Source organism: Salvia splendens, chromosome 3 (assembly GCF_004379255.2).
Source record: "Salvia splendens isolate huo1 chromosome 3, SspV2, whole genome shotgun sequence".
NCBI lineage: Eukaryota > Viridiplantae > Streptophyta > Magnoliopsida > Lamiales > Lamiaceae > Salvia > Salvia splendens.
In genome coordinates this window covers 210780-228402 of record NC_056034.1, presented here as the reverse complement: position 1 = coordinate 228402, position 17623 = coordinate 210780, and the positions used below count along the sequence as shown (strand labels likewise).

Genomic DNA, 17623 nt, shown 5'->3' with positions numbered 1-17623 from the left:
TCTTTCTCCTGGGAGATGCGACACTACTGCGGTAGTGACTTTCTTGTGCGGAGGGAGAAGGAGAATCCGCCGTTTTCGTCTCCGGCTGCTTTTGGCTTTTTTGCAAGAAGGTTAAGAATTCCTCCTGCTTCGCCGCCAAAAACTGCTTGACAGCCTCATTCAAATCGGGCTGCTGGGAAGACTCAGTGGGACGATTTTTGGAGCGGCTTGTTCCTTCGCCATGAGAACTGGTGGTGGATTTATCCCTAGGCTGTTTTCCCGACCTATGGGATGGATTGGCTTCCTCCTGGTTCTCACGGGCAGGAATACGGGTACTCTGCGATCTGGTATGCATTTTTTGGGTGGAAAAAATGGATCAAAAATTCGCTTTATCACAAATTTTGTTCTCTGTTTCCCACAGACGGCGCCAGTGATGGATCCGCGAATTTCTGATGTTTGTAAATGCTGGTAGAGAATAAAGACTACGACACAATGAATTTACGTGGTTCGATTTACTGAAGTAAATCTACGTCCACGGGAAGAAGGGAGGGCAAGATTGTATTGCTTGATCTGGGATTACAGCTTACAACACAGACTTGCTATATGCTATTTTATCTCTAGAGAGCTTAACCCTTTTCTATCTGATCTAAGTTCTATTTATACATTGAACTAAGGTCGTGGTTTGCAGCCCCACTAACAAGATCGTGGGTGAGCAATAACTGCTCAATAACTGCTTCGTACCACTAAATAGATCGTGGGTATAGCGGAGGTCGTGGAGGCCTTTCATGAGTCCACTAACTCCTAGTTCGGTCGAATGCTGAGACCGAACTGCTGGACTTTACCGATCAGCTCTTGCCGATCTGAGAGGAGAGCTTGACTGGTCGGCTTTTACCGAGCTGTAGGCTGAGTCCGAACTCTTTGGTCGTGCCGAACTCTTTGGTGCCGAACAGATACTCTTTCTTGGGCTCTGGGCTGATGGGCCGTCACTGTTATTGGGCTTGCCATTAGGGTTTAGTTCGTACCCCATCAGTGGTAAATACAGTACTCTACAAAACTTGATGAAAATAGTGGAATGTGATTGGAATTTAGTTCTTAAAATGAAGTTGTGATATGTTTGAAAATCGCAAATTCAGGTGAACATTATTGTTTACTGATTTTCAAAACATCTTCGCATTTGTATTTTGCTACACTACTAGTATAATTTTTTTTAAAATATTAAATGTTAGTATGATATTTCGACCACAAAATCCTCTAAAATTGGGTTGTTAGAAGAGAAAATATATTTATAAAATATGTTGGTTGGATGTCATTGAAATTGGGTTGTTAGAAGAGAAAATATATTTATAAAATATGTTGGTTGGATGTCATTGAATTCTTGTACATAGGCATACTAAAACAGTTCCAAGGTTTCAAACAATGACGTGATACGATAGTTATTAAATTATAAATGCAACTATGATGTGATACGTAATTATTAAATTATAAATGCTAGTATTAATTTCCGCATTCTTTATTAATTGTTTTACCTACTAAAATTGAAGATTAGGTAGATGATGGTACGTTAAAACTTAAATTATAAATAGATGAGTTGACAAGCCACCAAAATTTATGCTGAAACACAAGTCGAAAAACACATAATTTACGCCTCGATTTACGTTTATTTCATTTCTTTATAATTAGAATACTCAATAGTCAATACTACTAGGAACTAAATGGTATAATAGTCAACTTTCTATAAATAGATTATCCTTTAAATTTTTAATTTCAATTTTAATAATTTATCAGATTTAAATATTGATGAGTAGCATATCAAAATCCATTTTATGTGCATGAGCTAATAATTTCACTTTCACTTACTACTCTATGCATCCAATATAAATAGTTAAACTAAGAAAACATTTATTAAAATCAAGCCCTTGAATATTAGTAGTATTACCTATTTTGCATCATATGCCAAAATCAATGCACGGTGTTCGAATTTCATTTGCACATTTTTCCAACATATCTTACCCGCCTATTATCTTATACACATAAGTAATCTGGCTATATACATTAGTATTGATTCCCAAAATTGGAGTAATTTTAGAAACAAAAATAGTTCAAACAAATAAAAACATGAGCGCATCTAGCTCTGGAGATAGTGAAATTGCCCTGGCATGATCAGTTGCATAGAATTTAGTGAAAAATAGGAATCCGACAAAGATAGTAAAACGGTCGGTGGTCTCTCTCAAAAGAAAAAAAGTACACACAGTGGAGGTGCCACTATAAATCTATAGATACATCCTCAATCACGGCGTGGTGATTATTCAAATTATAACGTATAATCGCATTGAATAATTATATAATAAACCGATGGTTAAACCATCCAAAGAGGATAAAGACACACTGCAGCTCTCTACTCCTCACTCCTCTCTCTCTCTCCCTCATCGATTCGATTGGAGCGCGGGTATAGAGGTAGAGAGAGAAAAGAAACTGAGATCTGAAAGCAATGGCTGTGGATCCGAGGCAGGTGCTGGCGGGGGTGCTGACGGTTACTATGTTCGTAATGCTAGGCGACATGATCAAGCGAGATCATTTCGATACGGTTCAAGTATGATAGTTGTCGTTTTTTCGGAGTTACTGTTTGATTTGATTACTTGATTTAACATGGTGTGCCAGTTGCAATGGAATTGATTTGAGGTGTTTTGGTGCTTAGATTTGGAATTTTATTGTGCTTTGTCACTGTTTAGCTTGATTTGGTATTGAGTGGTTAGGTGTGGTTTAGATTTGTTTGTTTCTTTGCATCTGCTCATCTGAATCGGTGTATTTTTGGAATGATGCATCTGTGATATTGGAGTTGATTGAATTATTACTGTGGGAGACTGATATTGGCTGTTGTTAGATGCTTCAGCTTTGATAGTTTTTGTTTTGGACTTTGATTATGTTTTTCAGTTACTGATGGATAAAATGTGAGTCTTTTTTTTCCCTCTTCATGTGCTGATTTTTTACTCTTTTCACAGCCGGCTGTTCATGATACGAACAAGGTTGTGGAGCATACGATTGCTAGTGTTGCAAAAGGGGCTGATGGCCCTTGGAAGGAAGATGGTCTAACATTGAAGCCGTGTTGGAAGAAGCCAGTTTTTGGTGAGTTCATTAGATTTATGAAAGTTTTGCCATTTTTTTTGTGAATGTGTCTTATTTGATGTTTTGGTGACAGAGGAGGCAGTTGAATCCCTTGGGTATGTTACGTTCTCACTCACTAACGGCCCGGAATACCATGTTTCTCAGGTAGATTCGTGTACTTAACTCGAGACATTGTTGCACTCTTCATTTTGTTTCTAGTTGGGATGGAATGAATAATGATGTAGTATATACTACTATAAGAGAACTTGCATATTCAAATTGCGTTTTTTTGTTTGCACTTTACAACCTACTCCATAAATGCATCGTTTAACTTTTAGAATAAGTTTCTCTGGTGCGCGTGATGAGGAGAAAGGTCCAACATTTGAAAAGGAATAGCTTTAATGAACCATTGCTTAAACTGGTAGTAAATAACTACGCATTAATTATTTGAGAAACTTCAGTTCTCTTGTCTAGTGCTTGCTCATTAACTGGTTATCATCTTTATCAGATTGCTGATGCTGTAGTTGTTGCAAGACAACTACGGGCGACACTTGTAATCCCAGACATTAGAGGAAGTGAACCCGGTGATAGAAGGTAAAACGAGGCTTCCACCTTTCTGTTGGCTGCTGTTCTTCTATGATGAAGCACAAATGGTCTCACTATAACCTTTCCATATCTTTCAGGAACTTTGATGATGTCTATGATGTTGATAAATTCATTACGAGCCTCGATGGAGTGGTCAAAGTCGTCAAATCCCAGCCTAAAATATCAGCTCGCAATCTTGCAGTAGTGAAGGTCCCTAATCGGGTTACTGAAGAATATGTAGCTGACAATATAGAAGCAGTTTTCAAAACCAAGGGCAACATAAGGCTGGTTACCTACTTCCCATCAGTTAACATGAAAAAAGATAAAGAGAACACCAACACAAACTCTGTTGCATGTTTAGCCATGTTTGGGACACTGGAGCCTCAGACGGAAGTTCGTGAAGTTGTTGACTCCATGATTGACCGCCTCAAGACCCTCAGCAAGAAGTCGAACGGGCAGTTTGTGGCTATTGACTTGAGGGTCGATATACTTGAGAAAAAGGGTTGCCACAAGAATGGTGGCTCTGGATCCAAAAGTTGCTACAGTCCTCAAGATATAGCTTTCTTTTTGAAGAAGCTGGGCTTTGAAAAGGACACCACGGTGTACGTGACCCAAACAAAATGGCACAGCAGCCTTGATGCTCTAAAGGACTTCTTCCCGAAAACTTATACAAAGGTATGGTTTTCTTCTCATTGTTTCTTCCCTGATAGCTCATGATCCCCATAACATCGGTTTAGGCATTCTCGTATGAAATTTCCCCTCAGCTTCTTGAATGAAATATAGGCCAGGTCGTGAAAATTATAACAATGTTGAAGCTTCTTGATCGAAAAACATATTTTGATGGTACATAACATCTCATTCTCTCTAAACTGATGTAGGAGTCAATAATGCCCATGGAGAACAAGGACAAGTTTCTGAACTCAGACACTACTGAATTTGAGAAGGTGATAGATTACTACATTTGCTCGGAGAGTGATGTTTTCGTTCCAGCCATATCCGGGCTCTTTTATGCCAATGTTGCTGGGAAGAGAATAGCTTCTGGCAAGACTCAGATACTTGTTCCTGCGGATATTCCTGGATCAACTGCAGCTCCCGAAGAATTCATATCGTCTTACGTGACTAAAAAGAACCACTTTGCATACTCATGTTTTTGCTAGGTTCACACTATGGGCAGTGGCAGTTTTCCCATACCAAGTCGATAAGTGCTCTATTTAAGCTGGGGAAAGGGTTTGTTTTGCAAAATGTATTTCAGTTGTTTCTAATTGAAACCTCTCTCTCTCTCTCTCGTGTTTTGGCTTGAAAGGGTTTTTGGTAGGTTGCAGAGGCGCTTTGCTGTGATGTAGTAATAGATAAAAGAGACACTTCAAAATGATTTGTTGATACATTGTATACCTAACTGTATTGCATCCATGTTTGGTATAGTCATTTAAGAAGTGCGAATTGATACTCCACTTTCATATTGAGTGACCCCACTTTCATATTGGATTTTCCAAAATAAGAAAACAGAGTTATATTGTAAGTGACACGAATGAATATAAAGATAAGAAAACAGAGTTATATTGTATAGATGATCAATAAATCCAGATTCAGTTTGCCAGCATGCCGCAATACACTTATTTAAAACAACACTGTAATGTGCCGATTTTGTAGCATTGTAGCTGATGACCGCGCTCGCCATAAAGGCCTTGTCACGTTCGTGCTTCACGAGCAGCAATGCACCGTTGATATGGCTTGACGAAGACCTTTCCTAGCGGCGTTTTGGGGACCGGGATGAATTTACCGGCTACAGCCAGAGGCCAGCTGCAAGAGAGAAGATGTTAGACAAATGTAGCAGATTATGAGTAGCAATGAACCGTTCATGGTAAATACAAAAAACCAAGACAAATAGACAAACCTGATAATGCCTACTAGAAAACATATCAACCACTGTTGAAAACTAAGCTTCACTGTCGAGGTAAACTTCTCAAGGAAATTGATGATGATTATCTGGTTCCAGAAAAAAAAAAAGAAAGAAAAATTAGTATGTTATTGTTAGTTTCCATAGAAACTAGAATTTCAAAATATATTTATATCATATTCACTCACTTGTAGTATCAATGTAGATCCAACTATTCCAGTGAAGAGGTGGTTTTTGGTCACACCTGTGAAGACATTAAGTTCGTCTGGCTTCCGTGCATTGAACTCGTTGAAAATCTGTAAATCGTCAGATGAATAGAAAATCTATTCAGAAAAAGCCTAGCATATCTGATGCATACACTTGGATTAGATTGCACTTACTTGACAGAGGACAAACGCGTTGAATACCACAGTGTTTTTAACCATGTTAGCATGTTGTGTGTTGTCGTTCTTCAATTTGAGAAGACTTAACCCCTCGAAGTTGAGAACAAGGAGTACTGCTATTTGATATATAGCCTGCACCAGATAAGGTAGAATGGGATTGTTTATCTAGAATCCTTTTATCTTAAATAAAAAGAACAAAAGCCAATTCACTGTAAACTAAATTATACCTGGACAAGCAAGTTCCTCCACATGATATTTGTTACTAGAGATTCCCTGAACAATGTGTGAACAAGTAAACAACGGATCGTATTCTCAACATGTTAACTACTTAAATGCAAATCAGATTTAGCTGTGCGGTTGATAAATCTAGAAAAGAGAAATGTACAGATATAGTATGTTTCAAAAGTTTAACCTTGCAGCCTAGTGACATTATCGAGTTCTAAATTACTTGGGGTTGAAAATTCATACCTTCGACCAACTGGAGATCTGTCCATAAGATGATCAGTTGGTGGTTCCGTAGCCAGTGCCAAAGCTCCCAGAGTATCCATGATAAGGTTAACCCAGAGAAGCTGCATATAAGTACTAGCACATGAAGTATGACAAAACTAAAAGAAATTTCAATTTCTAGCTTGAAATTCGCTTTATTAAATGTCCAAAAAATGTGTTCAATCTTATAAAAATCATTGATACTATAACATCAGACATCAAGAAACAAGTTTAGGGTGTAAGAAGGATACTGCACCTGCACTGTATTCAAAGGAACATCACCAGAAGAAATTGCAGCCACTACATTAATTGTCAAAGCTGCAGCATTTACAGTGAGCTGGAACTGGATGAACTTTTGGATATTTGCATATACAGAGCGTCCCCATCGAACAACTTTTACAACTGAAGCAAAATTATCGTCCAAGATAATGATGTCTGAGCTTTCTTTTGCAACTTCAGTTCCTTGTATACCCATGGAAAGACCTATATCAGCCTACAAATACAGAAAGTAATCAGTAATTGACGTCGATAGAATCATCTATAACTAAAGTTTTTCTCACATCTCAGACAAAAAATGTAGGAGGCAGGTTTACATTACAAAAAGCATGATATGCATGGAGACAGGTTTCAAACATTATGAAAAGCATGATAAAAGCTCATCAGACCTCATTGAGTGCAGGAGCATCATTTGTTCCATCTCCTGTGACAGCAACAACTTCCCCTTGCTTACGCAGTGCCTGAACGAGTAGAAGCTTGTCATTCGGAGAAGACCTTCCCATAACCTGTTAATTGTCAAACATAATGCTTATTAGTCATTTGTATAAAGCATAGCTTGCTAACAAAATCGAGAGGTCTTCTCGATAAAAACATGCCAAAAGCAATTTTGCAGCTTCTTCTCTATCTTTCTCAGGCAGCTCGCGGAATCTCTTCCCTTCCATAACGTAGGGTTCACCAGTTTCTGCATTTGATGAAAGGATACCACACTCCAGAGCAATTGCTTTCGCTGTCTGAATATTGTCTCCAGTTACCATACGCACCTAATGGTTGAAAAGCACATCATGTCCTGCTTTTATATCAGAAAACAGCAAACAGTATGCCTTGTCTTATTTCATAACACTATCTTAAAACAAGTTAAAACTTCTAGCTACTAGTGCTTCTGCACCGTGTTAAGAATTTGAGACTAAGGATTATATACCAAAGGATTACATTAGCCAGAAGTTTAACAAATCATGCTTTATTTTACCTTTGTTAAGCAAATTTCTGGGCTGCAAATCATTAAAAACTAGAGTATATAGTTGGCTGTGGTGCAAACGAAGTGTCTATTTGGAGAAAAAGGAATGCTACGTAAGTAGCTTACAATGAGCATTCATGGCTGAAGCTCTCACAAACAAAATTGATACCTTAACACCAGCATGCGTGCATAGTTCCACTGCTTCTCTGACACCTGGACGACAAGGATCCTGCATAACAAAGTTTGAAATACAACTATTTAATTACAAAAATAGTGAATATGCAGTGAAATGATGCCATAAGACAAGAGGCTTGTATTTGGTATTAGAAAGTATGCAAATAACCAAAACTACTGTTGTACAGGAACAAATTGTTGGTAAGCATATAAACGTTACATTCAGAAATAGATAGAACTTACAGCTACAGAAACAGGAAGTGCAAGTTAGTTACCTTAATACCAACAATAGCCAGCAAAACAAGATCATCTTCTGGTAAAGTCCACTGTGACAGCTGCTCTGGATCCGTTGGAACCATGTCTGCTTCAAATGTTTTATAAGCAACAGCAACACACCTCAAGCTTTTTTCGGCCATTGCATTAATAGCATCTTTAAGAAAATCCTGAAAAAGGTGTTACACACTTCTGTAAGTATCTACATTTTAACCTTACTTGGATCATTTTATATCATACTAACTACGTACCACATCATTATCAATTGACTGCAAAGAACCATTGACATCAATATACTGTGAGCATGAAGCTAAGATAATCTCAGCTGCTCCCTTCCAATGCACATGAACTTGGGATCCAGCCTGCCAAGTGAAGAAATACTTTCTCAAATATATTTTTTGAAGAATGAGAAAAATCGGTTATTTTTACACATTGCTCAAATATTTTAACAATTTCTATGTTTTTAATGAATTCTGAACTTTGAGGACTCTAAGATTATGGTCTTTAGTACACAGAGATCAGATTATTGTGAAAGAATAAACAATATAACATACATAGAATTTAATCAAATATCTATATGGATCACTTACCCGCCCTCTAACAGCAACACCACCTCGTTTTTTGGTAGAATTAAAAGGAGATACATGGAGAACTATGGATTCAGATTTCACATTGTCAAATTTCATTCCCAACTGAAAAGGGAAAGGGGAAAAAGGTGATCACAAAGTCAAGATGGAAACTGAAGAATTGATGCTAGAGCACGGCCAGAAGTACCTTGACACCCCACTGAAGAATGGCTTTTTCAGTGGGAGATCCAGACACCTCAACTTTACCATCCTTAGAAATACACACAAAAGTATATGAGTATGTACCATGACAAAAACAAGAAGACAGATTTCAGCATGCTGAGCTGAAAAGTGTTGTACTTCTTCCTACTGAAATCACATATTGTAGCTAAGTCGATGAGACGGGAAGAAACTTTGTAAAAAAATGTTAGACTGAAATCTTGTAAATGCATCATGTGCTACCCAGGAAGAACAGACAGCTATTTTTGCGTTCTTTTAACCCCTAATTGAATGTGCAACAAAATGGAGTACATAACAGTGGCAACCTTAGCCCCTTATGAGTATGTTTAAGCACTTGAAAGCTGAGGAAGAATACCTTAGATAAGAATACACTGCCAGAAGTGTTCTGAGCTAGTCCCTCGTCTAGCAGAGAGGAAACTGATGCAGGCAACTGGGAACTATCTTCAGGGGGATCAATTTTTCTTGTACCAACATAAGCCTCTACTACAGTCATCTGTATCAAAATGTAGTGTGCCGAGAGCCAGATTAAAAATGCATCCAGTTTTTTCGATAGAACTCCTATTGAAAATCACCTGATTCAGAGTCAAAGTTCCAGTCTTATCACTGCAAATGGTTGTTGCAGATCCCATAGTTTCACAGGCCGAGAGCCTGCGCACCTGGATATCAAGTATATAGATATCGTATAATAAAGAAAATGTACATAGCTGATTTAATTAGAGATCTGGAAACAACAGAAAATTTTACATACCAAAGCCTTGTCGGCCATCATCTTTTTCATGGAGTATGCTAAGCTGTTACAGTTTCAAAATATATAAATTAATAGACCCTGATATAATTCTATGTAGGTAACATTTTTCATACTCACGTCAGGGTTACAGCCAAAGGAAGCCCTTCTGGGACCGCAACAACGACTATTGTTACCTAAATATGAGCTCAGTCAATAAATAGAAAAGAAAATCTAAATGTTTTTCATTTCCGTTCCAGAAAGAAGAAACTTACTGCCGCGGTTATAATATGTATAACACCATCAATTGTGTGGCCGAGACTGGTTTTCCCACGAACAAACTGAATAGTTCCATCAGGATCTTTCGAATTCCCAGTGAAATATCTGGGGTAATTAATTGTCAATACAATGTGACCACATCACAAGTTGACAGTAACAAAGCCCAAATTACCTAGTCAAGAGTATAACGAGTACAGAGAAAGCTACTGTGAGACCGACAATGCCAATGAAAGTTGTCACACCATTCAGACGAACCTGCAAATTTCACCAGGATCCTTAGCATGATAACTGCCATACGACAAACTGTTGTTACACGACCATTATCCAATAATTACCTGCAGAGGAGTTTCTTCACCATTATCTTCTGATATACTAGTCATCAACAATCCCCATTCAGTGTTGATTCCAACACCAGTTACCTAAAATACAATCATGTAATAAATAATTATCATTGAGTATTATGAAAACTAATAGTCACCATAGATGTAACATATTTCTCTACATACTCTGATAAACAAAGTAAAGATCGCTTTGACCAACTTAGCGCCTAATGACACAACCGCGTAGGACAGTGGCATTGCAAAGACACGTGTGTTTGTTTTATTATATGTGTTTTGCAAGTCATAGTAAAATACATAGTTATATTAATCATTTATAAAAGACTAGTACAAATCAATCAGTTTCATACACTCTATATTAGCTGAAAATGGTGTTGCAGTTGCCTTAGGCATCAGGAAGTGTTTAAACAGGAAAACAAACTCACATGATCACATAAACACCCTCAATGAAAAAATCTGTGTTATTCAGAATGTCCGGTTAATGGGTGTTTAAAGTTATAGTAATATTACCAGCATAGTTCCAGCACCATCTACCACCTTGCAACCCGACATCAAAAATGGAGTTTTTTGGTCTTTATGAAGCTGCATAGTGGCATGAGACGTGAGAAATATTAGATAAATGATCTAAAATAACCAGCAACAAATCTAACCAGCTTACAATCTTGCTTTCTCCAGTCATGCTGGATTCATCAATGGCAAGAGAATGGGAAGTCGTAACCAACCCATCAGCAGGAACCTGTACATATTATGGCAAGTAACTTTTAGATAATGAATGAAAAAAACGACTGAATCAAATTATTTTTGACCTGATCTCCTATTTTCAGAGGTATGACATCCCCAACCACAATGTCGTATATGGAAACCTTCTCTCTCCGACCTCCTCTGATCACCTATTCAGTTTTTCTCACGAGTATATACATCATCATTCACCTTATCTAAAACCCAAAAAAAGAAGAAGAAGGCGGAAATATATAGCTTCATTGCCTAAAATTACCTCCACTTGAATATTTCGCTTTTCCTCATTTAAATTTTGAAACTGGAGGGACTGCCTATAATCACTAGTTGCTGAAGAATAGATGCATATAAAGAATAAGACAGCACAAATGTCAGCCATATTGCATACCAAAATATAGTTTCCCATTATGGTAAACTTACGCAAAAAATTCTCTAAAAACTACTAGGAACAGAAGGACGAAAGGTAGAATGATTCAACCAAAGGGAACCACAGTTCAAAGTAAATTTATAAGAAGTATTTTGATTACCTGTAACAATAATAACCAGAAGAACTGCAAAGGTGATGCTTCCTCCATCATACCATCCTTCTTCAATGCCCTGCAAGAATGATGAATTGTTAAAAGGGAGTTGATACAGCATTATCTTAACTTTCTCAAACCACGTTTGGATGGAAGTTCCAAATGGTATATCATATGCCTAAGACTATGTTTATAAAAGGTTTGAAGATTACACAAATAAATGTAATAAGACAGCACTTAATGATGAAAATGGACTTGTGTACTTCTGTATTCTACGGTTACCTCAGTTTTTATCCCAAGAGCCAAAGATGCGATAGCTGCTACTATTAAAATAATGAGAGTTGTATCCTGCCAGGCGTCCCATAGGAACATCTACACAAAATGAAATGCAAGGACATTAGAATACATATTTGAATAGATATATAAACTTACAGTACCAAATCTGAGTAAAACTTTACCCAGAAAGTCCTCCCCTTCTTCACAGGATAAGTGTTTGAGCCAAAGGCATCTCTTCTCTGTGCGAACTCGTCATCATCACCAGTAATCCCTGTTTCAGCGTCTGTTCGTAGCATACCTGATATGCCTTTAACCTGAACAAATGGAAAAATGAAAAACTAAATTACTGAGCCATACATCATGGAAAATAGCTAAAGAGAAAGGGAAAAGGGAATCTTGCCCCCCCATATTGTTCGAATGCAGCAATTTTGTGATCTCTGTTCATTGAAGCAAGCTGTTCGGGTGAAATTCCATAAATCCCAGATGGAGATGGAGGAATCACTGTTGTGCCTGACACTGAAACAAAAAAAGATCTGGTTAATCTACCAAGAAATTTTTAAAGCAGCACTACTTATTTGCTAATAGAACCTTGGGAATGCAAAATTGTACTCATCTTGCAGCAGTATTAGTCCATTTATTATACAAGTATAACCACAGAACTAATCTACCACTCAGGTTTGCACTTGTACTGTTAATGTTTAGTTGAGTATGAAGTCGTTAGAAGCTTAGCTCTCAGTTTATTTCGACCAAACTCAGAATTAATGATCCAGAAACATTATAAAGCAATAGAATAAATGATTAAATACCTGTGGCTCGCTGTCCAGCCAATTTGAAGAGCAATGCAGCCTACAATTAGCAGACGAGTAGCGCATAAGTAAATAAAAAAGTGAGGTATTTTACAAATTCCATGAGGTGCGTACCCTGATGACTTGAGCATGAGCTCTAATCATTCTTCTTCTCATTTCTTGCTCTTCATCCCTTTTCAAGTCTAATGTGTAGCGAAAGCGACGAGAAGCATTAAGCACAAGAGCTGCTTGCTGGAAAGGGCCAAGACTTGCAAATCAGTTAGTATATAAATAAAGGCATCATCACTCCATATCCTAATTCTAAAATAGTTACATAACATAATCAATTTAAATCTGTTAAATGATAGAGATGAATAATTGATCGCATTAGAAATATCTACTTACCCTCCAGCGCTTGAGCAAATTATGAGACGCGTTTTTGGTGTTGCCGATGTCGAAAGGGTCGGAAAACTCTTCAGCGAGGGTTGATCCGCCACCTTCCTCCGGTGGCGCGCCTCTCTCGATGTCATGGTGAATTTCGTCTTCGTCGCCGGTGGTCATTGCACCGCCGCTCCGTGAAACACAAACGAGGATACGAAAATCGGTCGTCGGAGAAACTGGATCGAAATGGAGCAGATTCGTCGCTCACTGCTAGCTGCGTTTGTGAACACAATGCATATACTGATTGCTCTCTCTCTCTCTAGCAAATTTTCGGCCGATGGTTGTGAAATTCTAGGAATCCGAATCAACCGCCATACCGTTCAAAACAGCTGAAATTCGGGAAAAATTTACTATTTTCAAACCAATCTCCCAATTACTTTTACGATGCTTTGCATACAAATTCGATCCAGGATTTATAACGGTGAAGATCTTCATTATGCAGCAGCTTCGCAAAAATTTCCCGCGCATTGCATTGCATTGCATGTATATGAGCAGAATTTATGGTTGTAACTGATAATTATATTAAACTAATCTTCTACTATCAATACACTAAAATATACTTACTGCATTCATGTAATATGTAATCCATTATTATTGGTTTTGCTGATTTTAGATATCTCATCGCCATTCTAGTAATTGTAATTTTCAATTCGTTACAAGTTAACATAAAATAAAATAATTAATAGTACTATGAGATGTAAGAAAATAATAAGTGACCAAGGTAGTGAACATAAAATAAAATAATTAATAAGATTAAAATAGTTGGTTTTTGCAAAACATAAAAATAAAAATGAAATTGTTGATTTTGGCTGTCACATTTAAAAAATGAATACAAATCAAATAATTGTGAACATGTGAAGTAATTTTATATGCTCAAATATTAAACTTAATAATTGGAGAGAAGACAAATTAAATAATATAGTTGTTCTAAGTGTTGTTTAAGATTTTGTGATTGATCGAAGTTTTATTTATGGATTGGGTTTAGTTTGTTTCATGTTCGGGGTGTGCGTTATTTATAATTTGAACATGCAGTCAGTATATGCGAGTTTAATATACTAGTTGTAACTCAAATTTCAAATTAATGGTGCGGAGAAGGATCTTGGTGCATGAATAATTTTCTGGTTAGATATTGATCGATGAATAGAAAGAAGCAGTGGTAGACGACGGAAAGTATGGCGGGCTGAGGGGCAAGGACAACCGGTGGTTTAGGTTTATGGTTGGTGGGGGAGTGGATTGTGGTGAGAAGAAGTGAAATAGTCGAATTGGCTGAATGGCCGGGACTTGGGGTGGGGTAGATTACGTGGGAATGGTTATGTTCCAGTTTGAATGAAAATGATAGTGAAGGCAACGACTAGAAGTATGGCTGGCGGGCATACAACGGGAAGCATACAATTGCTTCTTCACACTTCACCCCACCGGATAGAGGTGGCGGGTGACAATGTCATCCGGTCGGGTGGAGTCTCTGGACAACTTTTTATAATTCACCCGACCCGACCAGACCATAACAAAGAAAATTGTCATCCAATTCTCTGCCCATCAAAGAGTCTTACTATAAACTTTGTCCTAACTTTGTTTCCACCTCGATTTTATATATAAATAAAAGGGGAAAACACACATTTATAAGTTTTAAAAAATGATAAAAATGTAGGAAATCAATGAAAAGACTATGAAATATTTCGTTCACATCAATTCACCGTCAGACCGTCCGGTTAAATTTTTAATCAATAAAACAAAACCCAAAAACGTAGGCCCATTTTTATTTCAAGTGCGTATGACATTTTCAACCAAGATATAAATAAATATGTAGTAGCCCAAAGGTACTGGGTCCACTAAATATATGGAGTATTTGAATTTTCAAAATAAAAAGAAATTGGATATGCTAAAACCCTAGCTCGTATTTAGCTGAACTGAAATCAAGTCTTCTTCATCGCCGTTTGGACCACCTCACCCTCACCGCCAAATCTTCATTCAACTCCACCGTAAGCTCATTTCATTTATTCTTAATTCATTTTCGATTTATTGTGTGTTTACGTGTATGGATATTTGTTTAATCTGAACTCATCTATTTCTGTTTCTCCTTCTATGCATTTGTGATCTTTTTTGGAGATTTATGATACATGATACTTGTAACTGGGAAGAATGATACTTGTAACTGGGAAGAATGATACTTGTAGCTGGGAGGAATGATGTATCATTAATAATACATGATAAATGTAATGCTAATAAAGCTGACGTGTGCATGCAAGCATGCACACGAGTGTGTAGTTGAGAGTTAGTTGAGCTGAAATCAAGTTAGTTAGAGGCGGTTAGAGCTGTTAACTGTCGATTAGTTACACATTCAGCTATATAAGCTGATCTCTTCCTCATTTGTACTCATTCAATTCATATATTAATGCAAAGCTCTTCTTCTCTCAATCTATCTTCTCTCTCGCCGAGTTCTATCTGTGTAGGTGCGATTCCGGTAGCCGTTCTCAGCTCCGGCAGCCCCAATTCTGCACCAATTTACTTTGTTGTATTAGTTGATCTCACCAAGTAGAAATTGCTATTTAGCTTTTGTCCAGCATTTGTGCTTTTGTTTGGATCGTTGTTGGCATATGATTTCTTTTAACCAGTGTCGTTTTTTTCGTTGCTGAAATACTAGATTATTTAGTTCTGCATAGGGTATTGGTTGTGCAAATGTTAGGATTGTAAATTTTAGACAAGTGTTTATGATTGGAAGAAGTAATGAGCTCCGTTTAGTTTTGTTTAGTATGGCTGAGAAGGGAGGACAAATTGTTCCGGAGTCTGTTTTGAAGAAACAGAAGAGAGCCGAGGAATGGGCATTAGTAAAAAAGCAGGAGGTTGCTGCTCTCAAGGAAAAGAAGTCTGCAAACAGGAAGCTGATATACAACAGAGCCAAGGACTATGCGAAGGAGTATGCAGCGCAGGTGTTATTGGAGACTTTTTCTATCTGAGGGTTATTTTCCCACTTGGTCATTTGCTTAACTCCCATTGTTTATTTTGCATTAGGAAAGGGAGCTCATTCAGCTGAAGCGTGAGGCGAGGTTGAAAGGAGGATTCTATGTGAATCCCGAAGCTAAGTTGTTGTTCATCATTCGCATTCGTGGGTACGGACTTGTGTAATTTGGAGTGATGTGATTAGTGTTGCATAGAACATTGTCTGACTTGCCTTCCTTTTTGCCTCAGTATTAATGCAATGCATCCAACAACAAAGAAGATTTTGCAGCTGCTGCGTCTAAGACAGGTTATGTTGAATATCTTCCTTTTTTCCTTTTGTTTTTATGTTAAAGTTTCTTAAGGTTTACTGTATGTCTTATCTTTGGGTTGTGGTTATTTCAAATTACCATGGTTAATGATCAAACCCTTTTAGGTAAGCAGTTAGACAGTTGGCCTCCTTTTTGAAATTGTAGATATGTAAATGAATGTGTTCATTGATGATAGAATTGACTGAAAATTAATGTTTATGTTAGTTCATCAGATTAAGACACAGTTTCCCATTATAATTCATGGATTCCATCAATACATGATGATTGAGTGTTTATATATCTGTAGTTCGTTACTTGCTTTTATTGCACACTGACATTAATATGATTTCAATCTTGTGGATGCAGATTTTTAATGGAGTGTTCCTAAAAGTTAATAAGGCAACAGTGAATATGTTGCACAGGGTTGAACCATATGTGACTTTTGGGTATGCTTCTAATTACTAAAACTGTCGCACTGACAGCAGTTTCCTTCTCCACCAATTTAGAACGCTCTTGCTTTCAGGTATCCCAACTTGAAGAGTGTGAGAGAACTGATATACAAGAGGGGTTTCGGCAAGCTTAACAAGCAGCGCATTGCTTTGACAGACAATTCGATCATTGAACAGGTTAGTTTCAGACACATGCTTCTTGTCCTTGTTTAGGTATTTTTCACTGATGCACGATTCCTATTTCCAGACACTTGGAAAGCACGGTATCATCTGCATCGAAGACCTTATCCATGAGATCTTGACTGTTGGGCCTCACTTTAAGGAAGCCAACAACTTCCTCTGGCCATTCCAACTTTCTGCACCCTTGGGTGGTCTGCAGAGAAAGAGGAATCATTATGTCGAAGGTGGAGATGCCGGAAACCGTGAAGATTACATCAACGAGCTCATCAGAAGGATGAACTAGATTCTTGGACCGTAGTATGTTTGGGCATTTTGAGGTTTTGGTTCTTCTAGTAAGATCAACAATCTTCCAATTGTTCTTTTTGTTGTCTAAACATTTTTGTGCTCTAATTCTTACACTGAGATAATATATGGTTATTCAAATGCCTACAGATTGTTCCTTGTGAATTCATGCCAACTATATGAAGTCAAAAGATTGTTTGTGTTTTAGTTTGATGAAATTATTCCATTACTAGGTTAGAATTTTTGAATTTATTTATTGCTACCACAACTTGTTGAAATAGTAGTATATCATAATAATAATAATAATAATAAGAGAACGAAACTGAAATATGAGAATAGATGTAAAAACAAAATGACACCGAATTAAGAACCTAAAGTCTTCATTAAAATTGAAGTAGTAATTAAATTAAAATGAACGTCGTTTTGATTGCCACATAAATTCTAATTCCCCATTT

The 17623-nt window shown here is 37.3% G+C and overlaps 3 protein-coding genes across 4 annotated transcripts; 2 read left to right on the top strand and 1 right to left on the bottom strand.

Annotated features, from left to right (window-relative positions):
* The first annotated feature begins 2303 nt into the window (after positions 1-2303).
* Positions 2304-5125, top strand: LOC121794116 (protein MANNAN SYNTHESIS-RELATED 2-like). The gene is made up of 6 exons (XM_042192140.1): positions 2304-2569; positions 2979-3102; positions 3176-3246; positions 3590-3675; positions 3765-4341; positions 4545-5125. The coding sequence occupies exons 1-6, from the start codon at positions 2468-2470 to the stop codon at positions 4821-4823; spliced, it is 1239 nt and encodes a 412-aa protein (XP_042048074.1). The 5' UTR covers positions 2304-2467; the 3' UTR covers positions 4824-5125.
* A 74-nt stretch (positions 5126-5199) lies between these two features.
* LOC121794115 (calcium-transporting ATPase 9, plasma membrane-type-like) lies at positions 5200-13262 on the bottom strand. The gene is made up of 32 exons (XM_042192139.1): positions 12977-13262; positions 12707-12823; positions 12593-12632; positions 12187-12302; positions 11969-12100; positions 11793-11882; positions 11520-11589; positions 11252-11322; positions 11064-11147; positions 10916-10993; positions 10768-10839; positions 10255-10338; positions 10092-10174; positions 9916-10024; positions 9782-9837; positions 9665-9707; positions 9489-9572; positions 9272-9409; positions 8885-8947; positions 8701-8802; positions 8362-8472; positions 8113-8280; positions 7833-7892; positions 7305-7469; positions 7098-7214; positions 6689-6925; positions 6415-6515; positions 6174-6219; positions 5944-6078; positions 5752-5859; positions 5561-5652; positions 5200-5466 (listed from the first exon to the last, which is right to left on the bottom strand). The coding sequence occupies exons 1-32, from the start codon at positions 13130-13132 to the stop codon at positions 5355-5357; spliced, it is 3240 nt and encodes a 1079-aa protein (XP_042048073.1). The 5' UTR covers positions 13133-13262; the 3' UTR covers positions 5200-5354.
* Positions 13263-14854: 1592 nt separating this feature from the next.
* Positions 14855-17313, top strand: LOC121793439 (60S ribosomal protein L7-2-like). Of its 2 annotated transcripts, none has more exons than XM_042191442.1 (7): positions 14855-14991; positions 15762-15939; positions 16022-16119; positions 16199-16256; positions 16624-16703; positions 16781-16883; positions 16954-17313. In XM_042191442.1, exons 2-7 carry the CDS (start codon positions 15763-15765, stop codon positions 17167-17169), a joined length of 732 nt encoding a protein of 243 aa, XP_042047376.1. In that variant the 5' UTR covers positions 14855-14991; position 15762; the 3' UTR covers positions 17170-17313. The 2 variants fall into 2 exon arrangements, with proteins under 2 accessions (XP_042047376.1, XP_042047375.1); XM_042191441.1 differs by having other exon boundaries at positions 14883-14991; positions 15752-15939.
* Positions 17314-17623: the final 310 nt, after the last annotated feature.